Source organism: Komagataella phaffii, chromosome 1, assembly GCF_000027005.1.
Source record: "Komagataella phaffii GS115 chromosome 1, complete sequence".
Taxonomy (NCBI): domain Eukaryota; kingdom Fungi; phylum Ascomycota; class Pichiomycetes; order Pichiales; family Pichiaceae; genus Komagataella; species Komagataella phaffii.
Window position 1 is genome coordinate 1,012,906 of NC_012963.1, and position 17,041 is coordinate 1,029,946.

Here is a 17,041-nt window from a genome sequence, read left to right on the forward strand (position 1 = left end):
CAGCTGATTCTAAATAGAATTGACGGAGTTTGAAGGAAATGAGACTCCAACTTGCAGAAAGTGATCGTCCCTTCGAGGGTTCCCCTTAGCGCTGGTTCCGTTTACAGATGTCACAATTTCGGTCTTTCCCACAACCCAACCATTCTCGCTGAACATGAAATGGCGAAAAACCAACCAGAATTTCCTCAGCCTGCGCTCACCCTTCTGGGGGTAAGAATGGCATTGAATCGCGCGGAGAGTCACCCCCCACCCGCCCCCTTTCCCATAGGAATAAAACTGAGGAGGGAAAAAAAAAGTCTAAAGTCCCATTAAAGCTTTAAATAAAAAAAAACAAGGGCACTAATCCAATTATTAACATAACCACCACACAATTAATTGGTAGTTCAACGACTTCAATTATGACGCAACCTACGAGCTCCGTTTCGCAGGTTGACGAAGAAGAGGCACAGAACTCGAGGAACTTGACCACGGAAGCACTCAAGAAATTGGGTTCAATGAGTTTATACACCAACAACAGCAACAGCGTCGAAACGAACGGGTCAGAGGATTTGGGACTGCGGCCCATGGACAGTAAGTTCCAAAGGGCAGCAGATGAAGGGCTTCAATACTTCCACAGCAGTTACAAGAACTCTTCTTCCCCTCATCACAGTCTTACAACAAGCGATAGCTTGCCCGTCAGCAACAGCGTCAAATACATACGGGAGAAAAGGATACAGAAGAAACAGGACTCCGTCCAGTCACTGGACCGGATGATGGACACAACATTGGAAACGCCAGCTCTTGAAGTAGCAGACCCCCGAGGAAACTCTGTGAGACAATTTCAGTACGAAGTCTCTGCCGGTTCTTTGTCAACGAGAGAAGAGGAACAGCCCGATTCGTCGGAGACTGAATCTTTTGTAAATCCATCCCCTCCGAGCCAAACTCCCTCCATACGGCCCCTGAAACAAATTAATACCCAAAGAAAACCAATGTATACCCCAGCAGTTCTCAGAACAACCACTGAGTTTGCATCTCTTCACGATAACCTGCCGTACCAGAATTCCCCAGAGCTTTCCCGCTACAGGGATATCAATTTGAAACACAAATTAAGACAGACCAATAGAATCGGTTTACACCCACAGTTCCATAACTCCGCAACGGAGCAACCATCTAAGAAGTCCTGGACTTCTCTCCCTACCAAGCTAATGAGCAGGACTCCTTCTACTAGTTGTGCTTCGCTGGCTACATCTGTCGAAGCCTCTGATCATAATGCTCCCACCAAGAGACACTGGAAGCCTGACAACTCCAGATTTAATTGCTTCAGGTGTGGCAGGTTTTTCCACTTTTTGACTAACAGTAGACGGAAACACCATTGTCGTTATTGTGGCGAAATTTTCTGCAGTGACTGTTTGTCTAACTTCATCTATCTTGATTGTGACGCTGAGTTTGTACTTATAGGAACTGACACAGACGATAAACTAGCAGACGATCAATCAACCGTGGAACAAGAAAAGTTCCTTTCAAAAGTTTGCTATGACTGCTTCATGAAATATGAGGTGTTCTTACGTGAGAACATCAGTTCCTTGCGACGTCAGAACAATGACACCATGGATACACCTAATACTTGGCATATGAATGATTTGGAGAGAAGACCATCAAGGTACGCCAGTGGATCTGAGACTGTCGTTGGCAGCGTCCCTGCCGATTGGAATTGGAGCTCCTTTTAACCAGCACAAATATTTATAAACAAATACTAATGAACCAAGCATATACACCATACCACATAGGACGAAAAGAAAGAAGAATCCAAGATCACTATTTTATATGAAGTTAATAATTCATTCGGACAACTAAACCCAGGCCACTGGAGGTTAATCCTCCAAAGAATCAGTAACTATCACAACAAAATTCCAGATATAATAAGGGGTTATTTTACGGGTGTGTAATCGTAAGGGGCCTTCTCTTTAAGGGCCGTAACGATTCACGGGGTTGGGAATGGGGGTAGGAAACACACAGTGTGGAAAGCCTAACTAATGTACATAAATCTTTTGAGATATACCAGAATTTATTCTTCTTGAACGATAGTTCCCTTCTCAGAAACGTAGATACCGTCTAAAAATTTACGGATATCCTTGTTTCTAACACGGCAAATCTGTTGGACATCAGCACAAGTTTGAGAGACGTTCTCAATGGAGTTACCCTCAAAGATCAGCTCATCCTTCAAAGCAGAAGAGTTGGATGCAGTGACACCATCGTAAACCTTGACCTCTCTGACTCTCTTCTCACCCAAGAAGTTTCTGATCTCAACGTACTGGTGACCATCTCTCTCGAGGAAGTTGACATTAATTGGGAAATGCGCATAAACCAATCTCATCTTGTACTTGTAACCCTTGGTGACACCAGTGATCATGTTAGAGATTAATGACTTGACAGTTCTCAGAGCAGCAACGTGCTTTCTGTTACCGTGATGCACAATGATCTTGATCTCGTTGTCGCCAGATTTCTCAAAGGCAACGTTGATGTGCTTCAAGTCTTTGGTCAGCTCACCCCTTGGTCCAGTAACTTTGATGACTCTGGCCTTGATAGACACGGAGACATCTTCTGGGACAGTAAGAACTTGCTCGGATAAAACGTACTTCATTCTATATTAAAGATTAGGGGATATATAGGAAGCAAGAACTAGTCTCCCGAAAATTTTTCATAGACGAAAGCGATGTCGAATATCTGGGTCCGGTTGGTAATTTACGTTAACTTTCGCATGCATCCTTGAAAAAAATCCTACAACATGGAGAATGTTGTAATGAGATAGGGATCCCCAATTATCTATAACTCATCGGAGAAACCTTTCCTAGATGCCAATGGGTTCCCAAAAAGTTCAAAACGTAAATGTTTAAGCTCTTTTGAAAAGTGTGGATCGGTATCTTTCGTAGCTTCAATTTCGTCGATCAGCCAGTTCAAAAAGTCAGTTGATGGTTTACATAGATTTGGATTGGCAGATTCTAAATTGGTTCGTAAGGCAATCAGCCTAGTGAATAACTCACGATTTATTGCTATATCAAGAGAATGCTTTCCTGATGCAAAAAATGATTGAATCAACTCAATATGCTTTACTAATCGTTCCTTTGCTGTCAATGAAGAGAGAAGTTCCTCTTCAGGGTGATGAATGAAGTCGTCCAACATTTGGTATCCTCTCAGTTGAACTGAACTTTCCAGTTTATCCAAGGATAGTAATAGCTTCTGCGTTCCCGAACAAGCTTCAAACAATACCTTTCCAATTTTGAAAGGAATAACAGCTCCAATAATTGAAAGGATTCGTTTCTGTTCAACAGAGTCAACATTCTCTCCAGTGGAATTTACTTTACCCACTAGGTTTGACATGAATTGTATGGTTATAGTATTTGGAACAGTTCCCAGTAGTTTCTCTACCGCATCGGCATTGTTTCTCAAGCATGATCCGACAATTCTCAAGGCCTTTTCCTTCAACTCAGAAGTAAACTTTGTCTTAGTAGGAACTAGCCCGGCTACTCCAAAAATATACTGATCACTCAAGATTATGTCTGATCCGTACTCGTAGTCATGGGAAAGCTCAATCAGTTCTTCTAACTTCTCATCTAGTTGTTCCATGGAAAGTCCCTCAATCTTTTCCAAAGATTGATCATCAGCAAACGAACCGGTGGAATCCACTACAGCCACTCCCAATGATGAGGGGTCTATATCCTCATTCTCTTCCACCAGTTTTGCCTCTCTCTGGTGTGTATTAAAGTCCATTCTTACGTGTGATCCTGGAGGGATAATCTGGCCTTCCTGAACAGGTTTCCACTCCTTGTCAGGTTCAAAATTCTTCGGATAGCACTGGTCACCTATGCAGATATTTTCTCCTTCCGAACAAACGATTCTAACCAATTGGGAGGCAATAGCTAACACAGATAATGTCACTTTCATGCTTGAAGGTTTCTAAGGTATTTCGAGAGATGATCTAGTATTGATTATGTAATGGCGCCCGTACCCTCTATCGTGGTAATGCCAATCTAAGTGTCTAAAACTATAAAATTATTCAAGGAAATTCAGTCTAGGAGATTTGTACACCAGAAGCACTCTTCAGCTTTACGCATTCTTCTCTTCTGGAACGTCTGTGCTACTTTCCCTTTCAAAAAGCATTTGTTCAATGACCTTGGCTGTCTGTTCCTCAAATGCCCTGGTGCTTTTATCGTTGTCATCACTGACGGTACTATCCAATTGTAGTTTGTTCAAGGCCAACTGCAGAATGCTCTCATCTATTGTATTCTTGGTAACCATTCGATAAACGTTAACTTCTTTGGTCTGACCCACCCTGTGTGCTCTATCTTCAGCTTGCTTGTCATCGTGTGGGTTAAACGATTGATCGAAGATAATTACATTATTGGCACATACCAAGTTAATTCCGAATCCACCAGCTTTGGTAGATAAAAGAAAAACGGGAATTGTTTCATCTTCATAGAATTTGTCGATGATATCTTGTCTGATATCAACAGAAGTTTGGCCGTCAAGTCTCAAAAACTTGATTTTAAGAACGGAGAGAACCACCTCAATAATGTCCAATACCTGAGTGAATAAGGAAAAGATTAATACCTTTTCCTCTCTCTCAAAAATAATCTTGTCTAGTAATTCCTTAAGCTTTTGAACTTTTCCGCTCTGCATAAAAGATTTTTCTTCTAACTTGTACTTTGATAATGTACGAGGATACTTTAAGCACAGTTCATTTAGCTCATAGTCGTTCATTATGGCCATATCTTCGTAAATGTATTCCAGGTTGGCATCAGCGTAGACAGGTTCTTTCATGATTTTAACGGACATCTCCTTAATAACTTTGTCAGTGAAATTTCCTCTAAACAGTAATGGGTGTAAAGCTGCTTTCCTCAGCTGCATTATAAGATTGGATTGAGACGGCAACGGAGGAAGTTTCTTCAAAGTTTCCTCATCCTTAATTAGCTTCCTTTTTTCTCTTTCTTCTCTCAATCTTTTTACCTTCTCAAGCTCCTCTTCGTATAGGACCTTCTGCTCATCAAGAAATTCACAAGTCTCAATGAAATGATGCTTCTCGGGCAAATGTGAAAGCACCTGGAACTTTTTTCTTCGAAGAACAAAAGGTGCCATCATCGTTCTAGCTTTTGATATTGCTTGCTGTGACAACAATGGATTGAAATCAGGATCTTCTATACTGGTAGTCTTGGCCTTCTGATCAAACAATACTTTCAAGTCATCTTTCTTTTCCTTGAATAGTTTTGGCAGAATAAATGCTAACAAAGAAATTAATTCTTTTAAATTGTTCTGTAATGGAGTGCCTGTCAATAAAAGCCTGAAATGAGCACCCAGTCTCATAAGTTTGGCATACCTCTCCGATTGACTGTTCTTTAACATGTGACCTTCATCATACACGATAACGTTGAACTCTCTACTTCTCAAGAATTGCTGATCAAACTTGTTTCCAGTAGCCAAGTTGTAAGTTGTAACCAAAACATCGTATGAATCACTATCAGCTAGTTGATATCTTAACTCCCCTCTTTCTTCCTGCGACCCATAGTATGGCTGAACAATTAATTCAGGACAAAATTTACGAAACTCTCGAAGCCAGTTTTCCAAAGTAGAAGATGGAACGACAACCATATGAGGGCCAGGATATTTCTTCTGCTTTAAATGGGCCAAAAATGCAATCACTTGACAAGTCTTACCGAGCCCCATCTCGTCAGCTAAGATACACGACAAGTTATTTTGGTAAAGTAGATTCAGCCAGTTCACTCCAACCTGCTGATAATTTTTCAGGCTGATTTTATCACTCAATAACTTGGGCTTTCTTTTGAAATATCCTATCTTGTTATTAATATGAGTAATACTCTTCTTTGGAGAATTCTTAGATAAGTAGTCTTCGTCGTCGTCTTCCTCTTCTTCCTCTTCAAAATCATCCTCAAAATCTTCTTCGTAATCCACTGCTTTGTGTTTTCTTCTGACTCTTTTTGTATTTTGAGGAAGAGGAGCGGTTTTAGATCGGTCTGGCAATGTACTAAATTTTTGGCCCAGACCATCTTCGTTCTCACTATCTTCGGGCTCGGTATCAACATCCACCTCAACTACCTCCAATTCTCCCCTCTCGCCATGAACACCGACACCCCACTTTTTGACCTCATTAGAAATCCTGTTACCATAATAGGAACATTGCTTAATGAGATTTTCTACAGCTTCATAGCCACGGAGCTTTTCAGAGGCCTTTTCGACAATTTTTTCGCCAGTTGGTTTCTTTCTACCTTTTACGGGCTTATCTGAAAAGTCATCTTCTTCAATCAAACTCAAAGACTCGAATGGCCTTTTAGCAATAAGCAAGTCGGCTACACTTGGATGTATATTGGCAACATCCACTATGTCCCGCTTATCAGCTGTATTCAAAAAGTTTAGTGTCTTTTCCTCAAAATCGGTAGAGGCTGATTCAAACTGAGCTCCATCAACTTCTTCGTCAGAGTCGTCTATTTGTATCGCGTCTTCCTCCTCCTCTTCCTCTTCTTCTTCAAGTGACAACACGGGTTGTTGCAGTTGAAATTGAGGGGTTGTACCTTCCAAGCTAGACACTCTAACTAATTTTCTTTTCTTGATCGTTGGATCAACCGAACTTGCCTGTGGTGCGTTTAGTGGTTCCTGACGGCGAGTCAGATAACGCGAAGAAATAGATTCCTTCTTACCAACGTTCACCTTACTGGATTGTAAGTTGATACGAGGAGGGTCTCGCTTGGGTATATCTGTAGGAATCAACGCTCCGGTGGAGGGTGATTGCGATGATGGACTTCTGACTGGCATGGTTGCGAGTTTATCATTAGTGAGCTTCAACGATGAATTACATGAGATATAAGCTCTGAAGATCTCTTTTGCTGTGAAATGTGGATACTTCTTGCGAAGCAGATGAATGTTCTTCTTTGTCTCATAGGAGACTTTTGCCTGGTGTTTCGGAATAGGAGATTCATCTCCTGGTTGAAACTGAAACTTTCTTAACGAGTCTAATCTTCCTGTTGTAGATTCTTCCTTAGTCATTGGAGATGATTCAGGAACTTGGATAAATGATGGCTTGGGTTTTTCCGGCGTCGCTTCGACTTGTATCACAGATGGCTTCATATAAAACAAACCAAAGAGGTGTATTTGGAGCGGAAGTAAGCCTAGATAGAGAAAAGAGAACCCAAAAATCTTAGAGAAAAAAATGCTACGAAATAAAAGTCGCGTTTCGTTATCCTGATCTCTCTTCGCATCTCTTTCGATGAACTACTACCTATTGAGGTGTGGTTCTAACGGCAAATACCAGTTAGGACTTGGTGATGACGAGGATAAAGACCACTTGGTGGAGGAGAAACTAAATTGGGAACCCTCCAAGATTGCTTGTGGCGGCAACCACACCTTGGTCTTGTCAACCGATGGATATATATATGGTTGTGGAGACAACTCCAAGGGACAATGCGGGATTGATGACGTCCCAGTCGTCCCCAATTTAACAGCAGTTCCAAAGGTTGGGGGTTCAGACTGGACTGATGTAGCGGCCGGATGGCAGTTTAGCTTACTTTTGAATGAAAACAGAGAATTATGGGTCTGTGGGGAAGGTTTTAGTGGGGAGTTGGGGCTAGGAAAGAAAATGTACCAGACGAAGCTCACCAAAATCCCTGGTATTTGGGATATTGACCAGATAGAGACGTCCATTCATTCGGTTATGATCAAGTTAAAAGGTGGCCAGTTGTATGGATGGGGGAATAATAGAAAAGGGCTCTTAAATCTAGATTCAGATAGAATAATATGGGAGCCTCAATTGATTGATGAACAGGTCAAACAAGTCTCTTTGGCAAGATCCTTCTCTGTTGTGGTAAAGGAAGGTTCCCTAAGTGTTAAAGGAAAAACAGATATTCAGTGTAAACTAGATCCAAAGGAAATTAGTTTCCTCTCTACCATGTGGAGCTCACTGCATTTCATTGAAAAAAACAAGTTGCATTCTATGGGAAACAACTCACATGGTCAAATCTTTTATGACGGACTTTCGGTTGAGAATATCGAACAAATATCTCTCGGTAGTGAGCATGGATTGATACTCTACGCCAATCATTCTGTCTCTGCTTGGGGTTGGGGTGAACATGGCAATTGTGGTCAGAAACCAATAGAAAATAAAGACAGACCAACAGACGAACAAGTTACGTACTCATTAAACGAGATTTACAACGGAAGCCGTCCTGTCAAGTTTATCCAGGGCGGTTGCGCTACAAGTTGGATAGTTGTAAGTGATGTATCGTGACATACTTTTCCCAATTCATCTCAAACACGAAAAAAGGAAAATGTGTTGCCCGTATTAATCTGTGGTCAATGTATCAACAATCATGCCATGATATGTGATATGTTTGTCTTCTTTAATAACCAAAGATTCTTACTTCACAGAGATGAAATAAGAGTTGCAGAAGAAAGTTTTTTCTCCTCGCTAACTCCTTTCTTAAGAGGATTCGAAGTTTTCTAGAACGTTCAAGAATCTCACAATCGCTAACAGCAACATCTTAGACGCATCACATCATACTTTAAAGTAACTCAAAGGAAGCATCCACTATTTCTGGCCGATTCCATCACACAAGCTCATATTCAACTGATGTTTGGTTCATGCTATTCAGGAAGCCCGGTAGTCGTTGCTCAACAGGTTGATCAATTCAAATACGTAATCAACTACCCCAGCGTGCCTATCAACGTCTCATACATTACTTTGTTCCTTCTTCCGAATATTCCATTTGACCCAAACTATAAGGCACTGGTCTACTTTCAGGTCAATGAAGGTGAATTCAATCTTTTCGGAAGCTTGAATGCTGAAAAGCAAAGTGCTATCTACAAGATTAACAATAATAACTACAATCCTGCAAACAACATGGGCGCCATCAATGAAGACGTCATGCTAGATGATGTGGCTGCGCCCAGTTGTGAAGTACAGAATATTAACATAGGAATATCCCTTGAGCCTAACGCTCAAGCGGATCTGCTATTACAGAACAGGAAACAGCTACCAGCGCCGTCCACAAGTTCAGATGCGTTGGAGCCTGTTAAAGTCATGGAGTTATCAAACAAGATAATAACCAACGCCTACAACTACCTCAGTGGGTTTATAGATGCCCAACAGAAGGTTCCGATTTCCCGGTTCAATGACTGGTGGAATAAATTCAAATCTAAATTGGAGAATAACCCCAAGTTTTTGGACAATGAAAATTAACGAATAAATTATGATTAAGAATATGCTTTGCTTTAATATTTTACAGGAATGCAGACAGGGTATCTTGGCCACTTTTAAGAAGGCCGTTAGAGTCATTTGTAGCAGAGTAGAGAAGATACCAAAGGGCCACCCACTGGCACACTAACTCTTACAAGCTGATAATTTTGTTTTCAGTCTATCATGGTTTGCGGTAGGACAACTTGAAGGTGGGACTACTCCTATTAACATTGCCCGACGTCATCATTCTTAACATCGCCATAGGGTCTTGTTGTTTGCGAACGCTTGGAATAAACAAAGGACAAAACTCCAAATCATCTTCTAAATCAAAAGCCCTGCCAGCTCTGAGTTTGGCACTTGCGGATTGGCGGTACATTTTGAGGTTTGAGTATAGCAGGAGAGGAATGAAAAATTTCGCTTAGATGACTTCTCAAATACTTGCAAGTGGGGCTACTCTGATTGGCAGTGTTTGAAAAATGGTAATATTCAACTTTTATAACTTGTTTTTCATTACTGTCCATAAGTCTTTATCAAATAGTTGGTGCCAGTTGTATTCTGAGGTGCCTTTTGAACCTTGGCAAATTTCGAACGTATGATACTTTTTCCGACTCAAATTACCCCATCTCCTTTCCTATCTTATTTCTCTGGGTATCATTGCCTAGTTGTACTAATCGTATTCTGTAGTGTCATCTTCTGCCTCTCAGGTTGTCCTCTCTTATCACTCGTGGCATCCATCATCTCTTCGACGATCTATCCCCGACAAGCTGATAATTTTCGCTGAGATCAGCTTTATTGTCATCATGATCATCAAACGGTGGCACTCCATAAACCTAAAGAAACCCATTAAACTGGGTCTTAAGGAAGTGAGTAGACAACCTACATCCCCTGTGAGAACAAGATTTGCTCCATCCCCAACAGGATTCCTTCATTTGGGTTCATTAAGAACTGCACTGTATAACTTCCTGCTGGCGAGGGCCACTAAAGGTGATTTCATCCTGAGACTTGAAGACACTGATCAAAATAGACTAGTTAAAGGAGCTGAAGAGAACATATACGAAACACTAAAATGGCTGAATGTAACTGTTGATGAAGGTCCCGTTGAAGGAGGCCCCTTTTCCCCATATAAACAGAGTGAAAGGGATTATTCTAATCACGTACATCAAATGATCGAGACAGGTTCTGCTTATAGATGCTTTTGTAACAGAGAAAGACTAGAAGGGCTTAGAGAATCTGCCAAACTACTGAAACCGCCTACCAACGTCACTTATGATAGGCATTGTTTGAAATACTCAAAGGCTGAAAGCGATAAATTATCCATGACTAAACCATACACAATTAGATTCAGATCCCCAGATAAATATCCGCCATTTGAAGACCTTCTACATGGATCTATCAATTTACAGCCTCAAATAAATCAAGAGGATGTGAGATACGACGATCCAATTTTGGTAAAATCTGATGGTCTTCCCACTTATCATTTCGCCAATGTAATAGACGATCACTACATGAACATCACTCATGTCATCAGAGGTGAAGAGTGGTTACCTTCAACACCTAAACACATCGCTCTTTATAACAGCTTTAATTGGAAGCCGCCTAAATTTGTACATATTCCATTATTAACTTCCATTGAGGACAAAAAGCTGAGCAAGAGATCCGGAGATATTGATATAATGTCCTTGAAGGCTAAAGGGTACCTTCCTGAGGCTTTGATTAATTTTGCTGTGCTTTTTGGTTGGGCTCCAAAGAGGTCAGTTGCTGGTCAAAAGCAGTCAGAAGTTATGAGCCTTTCCAAGTTAGAAGAAGTATTTTCCTTGGATGATTTGACGAAAGGAAATGCCAAAGTTGATTTCAAGAAGTTAGACTTCTTGAACAAACATTACTTGAATGAATTTTTGAAAGACAAGAAGTTTTTCAACGAATCGGTAGACGAAGTCATCAGGCTTCTGGAAACAAAGGGAATTTCTACTACGAGATCATATGTGGAAAAAGTTCTCCAGACTGTGGGCTCATTGACAACTTTGAACGAACTTTCTGAGGAACAGGTATATCTCTTTTCGAAACCAGTGCTAGCTGAATTTCCCCATGAAAACACTTTGAGTATACTAATTGCTTTCAGAGAGGCACTGAAATGTCACGACGTCACAGATGCCATAAATCTCACGGCTTCAAAATACCCTAAGAAACAAGTTTTTGAAGCGGTTAGATTTGCCATTAGCGGGGGAGTTTCTGGTGTGAAGCTTCCCGTACTAGCAGAACTTCTTGGATCGGAAAATTTCAATAGCAGGATAAACGATGCCATTAATCTGGCCCACAGGTAACTATGTAATTAAGTAAGACAACTTTTCAAGCATTTCTCCTCTGAATGTGTCTGTAACTTTTAACCAAAATTGCCTGCTTCTGGTTACTTAGCATGAACGCCTGACGATAAAGTTCAATAAATCTGTCCAAGACATTGTTCTTAGTTTCTTGTTTTGCTGTGATCTTCGCCAAAGACTCTTCCAGCTGCTTCCTGAGAAATGGTTTAGATAAAGAGAGATTGTCAAATCCTATTTGGTTGAATCCTTCAACTAAAGCGCAGCCTAATTCTGTAGGAAGAATATAAGCCTTCTTAGATCTTGACTCGCCCAAACTTTGCTTAGAAGCGTATTCCCTGGCCAAAATTTTTTCAATGTGTTCTGCAATTGTTGCGTCTGTCCCTATCCCGTTTATGTCCATTAATGCAATAAGTTCAGATTCTGACATATACGAAGGTGGTGATGTTTTTCCTGTAACCAAATCTGCTTTTAGTAGTTTGACTTTTTCACCAAGAGTGAATTCTGGTAACTCTTTGGTACTGGTCCATTTAAAGTAATCGTAGATATCCAAATAATTTTTCTCCAGAACCATTAGCCCGGAAGCCGTAAACGTTTCCAGTCCCCATTTGGCGGTGACTATACTTTTAACACCCTTGGCATCATCAGAACAGCATGCTATGAATCTTTTTGTCACATATTGGTATACGAGCTGTTCATTTCTGGACTTGAGCTTAGTGAAATCAGTATAACAAATAGGATGAATTGGGGGATGTGCTTTATCATCATGTTTGCCAGCTCTGGGGGAACGCATCTTCCCGTCTAACAATTCTTGAACATAGCCACCCCATTGAGGAGATTCCGCTTGTTTGCTTAACAAGTTTTTTAAATCAGTTTTAGGATCAAATCTATCGGTCTCAGTCCTTGGATAACTTATGAATCCTTGGTTGTATAGCTTTTCAGCGGCATCAAGAGTCTCTTTAGCAGACAATTTGAAAAACTTGGAACAGTCTTTTTGTAACTGAACTGTAGTTAAAGGCAGAGGTTTGAAATTAGATGTAGGCTTGCTGATAATATGCACAATTTCAGCTTCATCTTTGGCTATGTCCAAAGAGTTTTCATACAAGAGCATGGCAGCTAATCTGTCAAACAAGTGGGGACGTGACCATGACATAGGAAGCTTTCTGTTACCCTTTTTCACTTCAATTGAAATATACCAAAACTCCTCCGGAACAAATTCCTTCACTCTCATATATCGATCAACGACAAATCCAAGAGTGGGAAACTGACAGCCACCGTAAGAGATAAGACGACGCTCCTCCTTGATCTCTTGAAAATTAGTCTTAAAAAGATCTGTGAGAAATCTGGTAAAACTGAAACCAGCCCGTAGATCCAATTCCATTCTAGTGCACACAGCGTCGATAGCATATCGATCCAATTGCTTGGGGTTTTTGGCTGCAGAGATGATATGGCTTCTCTCAAGGTGGGAAAACTGGGCTCTCCAGACATTTTCCAATGTCAAAGAAGAATTTGTTTTCGAAGCGGCGTTGAGGATTTCCCATCCAATGTGTTCACCTTCTCTATCACAATCTGTCCATATCATCAATTGATTACTTAATCGTGCTTCGTTGGCTATATTTTGCACCAATTTCTTTGAATCGTTGCCATTTTCTTTAACTATGATTGTGCTGTCAAATAGATTTATTGGTAAACATTTACCCCATCCATATCTGTTGTTATCTATTGTCATTTCCGTCAAATGACCCAGCACTGAAGTCATCGTAACCGAACATCTTCCCACTCCAGGAAATTCAAATGTAAAGTCGTAATTCTTAACATATTTGACACTGCTATTCCGCACAGTGACTTTACCTCCACCGAGAGTATAAGCTACACTCTTTGCTATGGAAGGTTTCTCTGCAACGCATAGGATCTTCATCTAGCGATGTGATACATACACGTCAATAAGATTCAAGCGCGTCTTTCCAGGAAACTTTTCAAGATACAGTGGGTGGTGCAACGAGAGAGAGTGAGAGCTCTACTATACCGTCTGAACTTTCTAAATAAACCTGGTGACTAGTTCTAGTACCTAGGATTAGTTTCCTACAAGAATTGAAGTTGATTTGTCTTTTACACAGTTTTAGGATAATGGCCTAAATCTCTAATGTAGATAAATATTACGTAAGATTATCAAGATATCTAGTTTTGTCTTTCCCAGGCTCCCTCATTTAATCACCAGAGTAGTTCTCATGAGTTGTTCCAAATTTCCTCCCAAACTCCCCTTGAAACTGCATCATTATGTATTCAGGGGAACAAGACCATATTTGGAGGGGAATTTGATACAGGAATTCTTTGTGAGTCGTCAACTAGAACAGAAAAAGAAGAATAATTCATTAAAGACCAGTCAGACGGACACGATCGATTTATCACAGCTAAACAATATAGATCCAGTTGCATTGTCCTTTCAGTTTGAGCCCACGTATACCGGTGGAAAAAGAGAAAAATTTGCACATAGGCCCTCCAAGTACAGGGATCTCAGTCAAACTGAGGGCATACAGTTTTGCCAAACTTCAAGAGGAGGCCAGATCACGTACCATGGCCCCGGTCAGTTAGTCGTTTATCCAATTATAAATCTTTTAGACTTCCAAAAACTAACCTCCAAATGTTATGTTTCCATGCTAGAAAAATCAGTAATTTCGGGATTAGGAAATTATCATCTTAAGGGTGAAACTACAGAGAACACAGGTGTTTGGTGTAATGGTCAAAAGATATCATCCATAGGTGTGAATATTAGACGGTCTATAACTTCCCACGGATTATCTATAAATAACACCACTGATCTTTCATATGTCAATGATGAACAATTAGTTATGTGTGGTTTACCAGGAACTCGACAGACGTCAATCAGTGAGCAACTTAAAAAGTTGAATATGAGTGAAGTAGTACCCTCAATAGATCATCTAGCAGCTGATATAGTGGGCCAGTTAGCAGAAAATCTAGGGATCAGTTCGATAATTACTCATACCATAGAATCACCAATCACGAGTGAAGAAGAATGTTTGAAACTTGTCTAATTATCTCCACTATCATCATCTTCCGAGTTTTGACGAATGCTTTTGATTTCCAGTTCAGTGGCACCACCAGTTTCAACTATTCTCCTCAACATTGCCTTACCTTTCAATTTACTTCCCCCTTGAATGAAATCAAGACGGTTGAGGTTGAATCTAAGCTGTTCTGACAACAACTCATCTTTGAAGGCATCTAATTCGTACCATAAATGATACTTATCCAGTTGGGTTCCAGCCTTCTTAATTCCTTCCATGTATTCTAGAGTCTTCTCTCTAGAATTGACAGAGTTTTTAAGTATTGGAACAAACTTGGCAGACACTTTATTTATTCCAATGGTAACACATGAAAAAATAGGGACCGGCTTAACAGTTTCATCCTTCTTTTCTTCAACTTCGGGCTCTATATTCAATGAGGCGTTTCTAGTTTTTCTGGTTCCTGACCAGTTCGATTTTTTTCTTTTGGGTCTCTTTCGTAGCCTGTGGCCTGAGTCTTGAGATGCTCTTTTCTTTTCGTTTTCTTCTTCTTCCAATTCTCTCTGACTCTCTTCCTTCTCCAACTTAATTCTTGCTTCTTCTTTGGCTTTTTCATTTGCCTCCCACTCATCAATCTGTACTTGGTTATGGACAACAATGAAGGACAATAACAGGTCATAGTGTGATTTACGTTTGATAGGCTTTTTAGTTGTTGCCTTCGCTGGAATTGGATCAACTGTTGGTGTTTTGGGAGTCTGATTTGGAGTGTAGGCAGAGGTCGGTGTTCCGTTATCATCGCCTAACGGTGTGACATCTTTAAATTCTGCCTTCATTGGGGGAAGCTTGTCAGTTTGTTGGTTTTCTTCCAAAATCTCTGATTTTACAGTTGCCTGCTGCATAGGAGTTTCTTCAAAATCATCAATAACCTCTATTATGGCATTCTTTGGGAAAAAAAACCTTGATGAGGTATTCTCTGTGAACTCAAACACCAAGTTTGCGTCTTTTGAATATCGCATTTGAAAAGCAGTCAGGGTTTCGGACTCTTTTCTTTCGGGCTTTGATTCCTTCAACAACTGACGTTGTCGTTTTTTCTCTTCCTTTTCCAGTAAGCGCTGTCTTTGCTCCTCTAATTTTCGTTGCTGCCTTTGCATCAGTTCTTCTTTCTGTTTTCTCTGTTGTTCTTGTTGCAGTCTTTGCAGTGTTCCATTAGTATCCCCCATCTCCCTGGCTCGTTGTATATACTTATGAAACTCGGCGATTTGAGCAGTTGACGCATTCCCTGATGCAACTATTTTCATTAAAGAGTTCAAAGAAGTGTCGACTTTTGCAATTGCGTTCAAATTAGTAATCATTAGCTGGTTCTCTGGGCTTGCCATATAATCTGCTTGGGTTTGCTTAGGTTTTGGCACAATTGGTTTCTTGGTTTCGTTGGTTGTCTGTGGATCTGATGTCACCGAGGATGAGACCGCGGGAATGGGAGTAGTGGCTGACTTAGCAGGCGTCGAAACACCAGAGGCTGATGATTCTGGGGCTTGTTTACTGGATGTAGTTCTAACTGCTGTAGTTGGCGCAGTGGAAGCTGCTGGAGCTGTTGTTGCGGGTTCAGTTGGTTCAACAGGCGTCGATACTGAGACCTGGGGTGGTGTGTGCTGTGTGCTGTGTGTTGCAGATGCTGTAGACTCATCTGGCTTGCTATTGAGAACGGTTTCTGGTTTTGCTTGAACAACACTAGGTGTAACTACTGTTGGTGCTGAAGGAACCGGGGCCACTTTCGGGGCAGCAGAATTCGATGGCACCGTAGTGGCTGAGGTTCCCACTGCTGGTCCTGCTACTCCAGCTGAGGTCGGAGTCACGCCTAAAACTCGCTCCTTCTCTTGCAGTTCTCTCAATTTCCTCCTTTCTTCTTTCAGCCTCTCTTTCTCTTCTTTGGCTTTCTGTTTGGATTCCCTTTTTTCTTTCTGTTCTTGTTCAAACCTACGCTCAATTTCCTCGTCCTTTAGTACAAACATTCTGATTTGAAATTGATGAGGCCCTGCGGTAAATTGACAATCGCATAACTTGCTCATTTTATCTCTCTTGCGATCTGTTCCACCGACGATGTGATCTTTCCGTCTCCAAAAGATTTTGAATATGTTGTGCGTCCAGTTAAATCTAGAGTAAACCAAAGAATTGTATAACACCGCAGAGTCTTTGATTGACAACGGAGTTCTTAAGTAATCGACATCAGTATCATCTATGGACATTGGTAAGGATTGAACCACTTTGAAAGGTTTCTTTTTACCTTCATATATAGCATTGGCCCCTTTCAACTTTTTCTGGTCAACAGTTGTAGCAGGCTGTATTATCACCGTGCTATTGAGCACTTCCTTTCCATCTGCTGTGATACTCTTAGCAGTAACCCTGGGTTTGGTTTCTTCTTCAGCCATTGGCATAGGATAGGACTGACAGATTCCGCGTTTTGGGCAAGTTCGATACTGAAAACTTGAGTA

The 17,041-nt window shown here is 40.9% G+C and overlaps 11 protein-coding genes across 11 annotated transcripts; 5 read left to right on the top strand and 6 right to left on the bottom strand.

Moving 5' to 3' along the window:
- Window positions 1-398: 398 nt before the first annotated feature.
- Window positions 399-1,706, top strand: PAS_chr1-1_0235 (Protein binding phosphatidylinositol 3-phosphate; the record flags this gene model as incomplete). The annotated part of the gene is made up of 1 exon (XM_002489840.1): window positions 399-1,706. The coding sequence occupies one exon, from the start codon at window positions 399-401 to the stop codon at window positions 1,704-1,706; it is 1,308 nt and encodes a 435-aa protein (XP_002489885.1).
- Window positions 1,707-2,044: 338 nt separating this feature from the next.
- PAS_chr1-1_0236 (60S ribosomal protein L9) lies at window positions 2,045-2,620 on the bottom strand (the record flags this gene model as incomplete). The annotated part of the gene is made up of 1 exon (XM_002489841.1): window positions 2,045-2,620. The coding sequence occupies one exon, from the start codon at window positions 2,618-2,620 to the stop codon at window positions 2,045-2,047; it is 576 nt and encodes a 191-aa protein (XP_002489886.1).
- Window positions 2,621-2,802: 182 nt separating this feature from the next.
- PAS_chr1-1_0237 (Nucleotide exchange factor for the endoplasmic reticulum (ER) lumenal Hsp70 chaperone Kar2p) lies at window positions 2,803-3,921 on the bottom strand (the record flags this gene model as incomplete). The annotated part of the gene is made up of 1 exon (XM_002489842.1): window positions 2,803-3,921. The coding sequence occupies one exon, from the start codon at window positions 3,919-3,921 to the stop codon at window positions 2,803-2,805; it is 1,119 nt and encodes a 372-aa protein (XP_002489887.1).
- A 162-nt stretch (window positions 3,922-4,083) lies between these two features.
- On the bottom strand, window positions 4,084-7,113 carry PAS_chr1-1_0238 (Protein whose overexpression affects chromosome stability, potential Cdc28p substrate; the record flags this gene model as incomplete). The annotated part of the gene is made up of 1 exon (XM_002489843.1): window positions 4,084-7,113. One exon carries the CDS (start codon window positions 7,111-7,113, stop codon window positions 4,084-4,086), a length of 3,030 nt encoding a protein of 1,009 aa, XP_002489888.1.
- Window positions 7,114-7,252: 139 nt separating this feature from the next.
- PAS_chr1-1_0239 (Protein required, with Elongator complex, Kti11p & Kti12p, for modification of wobble nucleosides in) lies at window positions 7,253-8,269 on the top strand (the record flags this gene model as incomplete). Its single annotated transcript, XM_002489844.1, has 1 exon — window positions 7,253-8,269. The coding sequence occupies one exon, from the start codon at window positions 7,253-7,255 to the stop codon at window positions 8,267-8,269; it is 1,017 nt and encodes a 338-aa protein (XP_002489889.1).
- Window positions 8,270-8,611: 342 nt separating this feature from the next.
- Window positions 8,612-9,220, top strand: PAS_chr1-1_0486 (uncharacterized protein; the record flags this gene model as incomplete). The annotated part of the gene is made up of 1 exon (XM_002489845.1): window positions 8,612-9,220. The coding sequence occupies one exon, from the start codon at window positions 8,612-8,614 to the stop codon at window positions 9,218-9,220; it is 609 nt and encodes a 202-aa protein (XP_002489890.1).
- Window positions 9,221-9,398: 178 nt separating this feature from the next.
- PAS_chr1-1_0240 (Hypothetical protein) lies at window positions 9,399-9,593 on the bottom strand (the record flags this gene model as incomplete). Its single annotated transcript, XM_002489846.1, has 1 exon — window positions 9,399-9,593. The coding sequence occupies one exon, from the start codon at window positions 9,591-9,593 to the stop codon at window positions 9,399-9,401; it is 195 nt and encodes a 64-aa protein (XP_002489891.1).
- Window positions 9,594-10,017: 424 nt separating this feature from the next.
- PAS_chr1-1_0241 (Mitochondrial glutamyl-tRNA synthetase, encoded by a nuclear gene) lies at window positions 10,018-11,538 on the top strand (the record flags this gene model as incomplete). Its single annotated transcript, XM_002489847.1, has 1 exon — window positions 10,018-11,538. One exon carries the CDS (start codon window positions 10,018-10,020, stop codon window positions 11,536-11,538), a length of 1,521 nt encoding a protein of 506 aa, XP_002489892.1.
- A 25-nt stretch (window positions 11,539-11,563) lies between these two features.
- PAS_chr1-1_0242 (DNA Topoisomerase III, conserved protein that functions in a complex with Sgs1p and Rmi1p) lies at window positions 11,564-13,450 on the bottom strand (the record flags this gene model as incomplete). The annotated part of the gene is made up of 1 exon (XM_002489848.1): window positions 11,564-13,450. One exon carries the CDS (start codon window positions 13,448-13,450, stop codon window positions 11,564-11,566), a length of 1,887 nt encoding a protein of 628 aa, XP_002489893.1.
- A 310-nt stretch (window positions 13,451-13,760) lies between these two features.
- On the top strand, window positions 13,761-14,585 carry PAS_chr1-1_0243 (uncharacterized protein; the record flags this gene model as incomplete). Its single annotated transcript, XM_002489849.1, has 1 exon — window positions 13,761-14,585. The coding sequence occupies one exon, from the start codon at window positions 13,761-13,763 to the stop codon at window positions 14,583-14,585; it is 825 nt and encodes a 274-aa protein (XP_002489894.1).
- PAS_chr1-1_0244 (uncharacterized protein) lies at window positions 14,582-16,984 on the bottom strand (the record flags this gene model as incomplete). Its single annotated transcript, XM_002489850.1, has 1 exon — window positions 14,582-16,984. The coding sequence occupies one exon, from the start codon at window positions 16,982-16,984 to the stop codon at window positions 14,582-14,584; it is 2,403 nt and encodes an 800-aa protein (XP_002489895.1).
- Window positions 16,985-17,041: the final 57 nt, after the last annotated feature.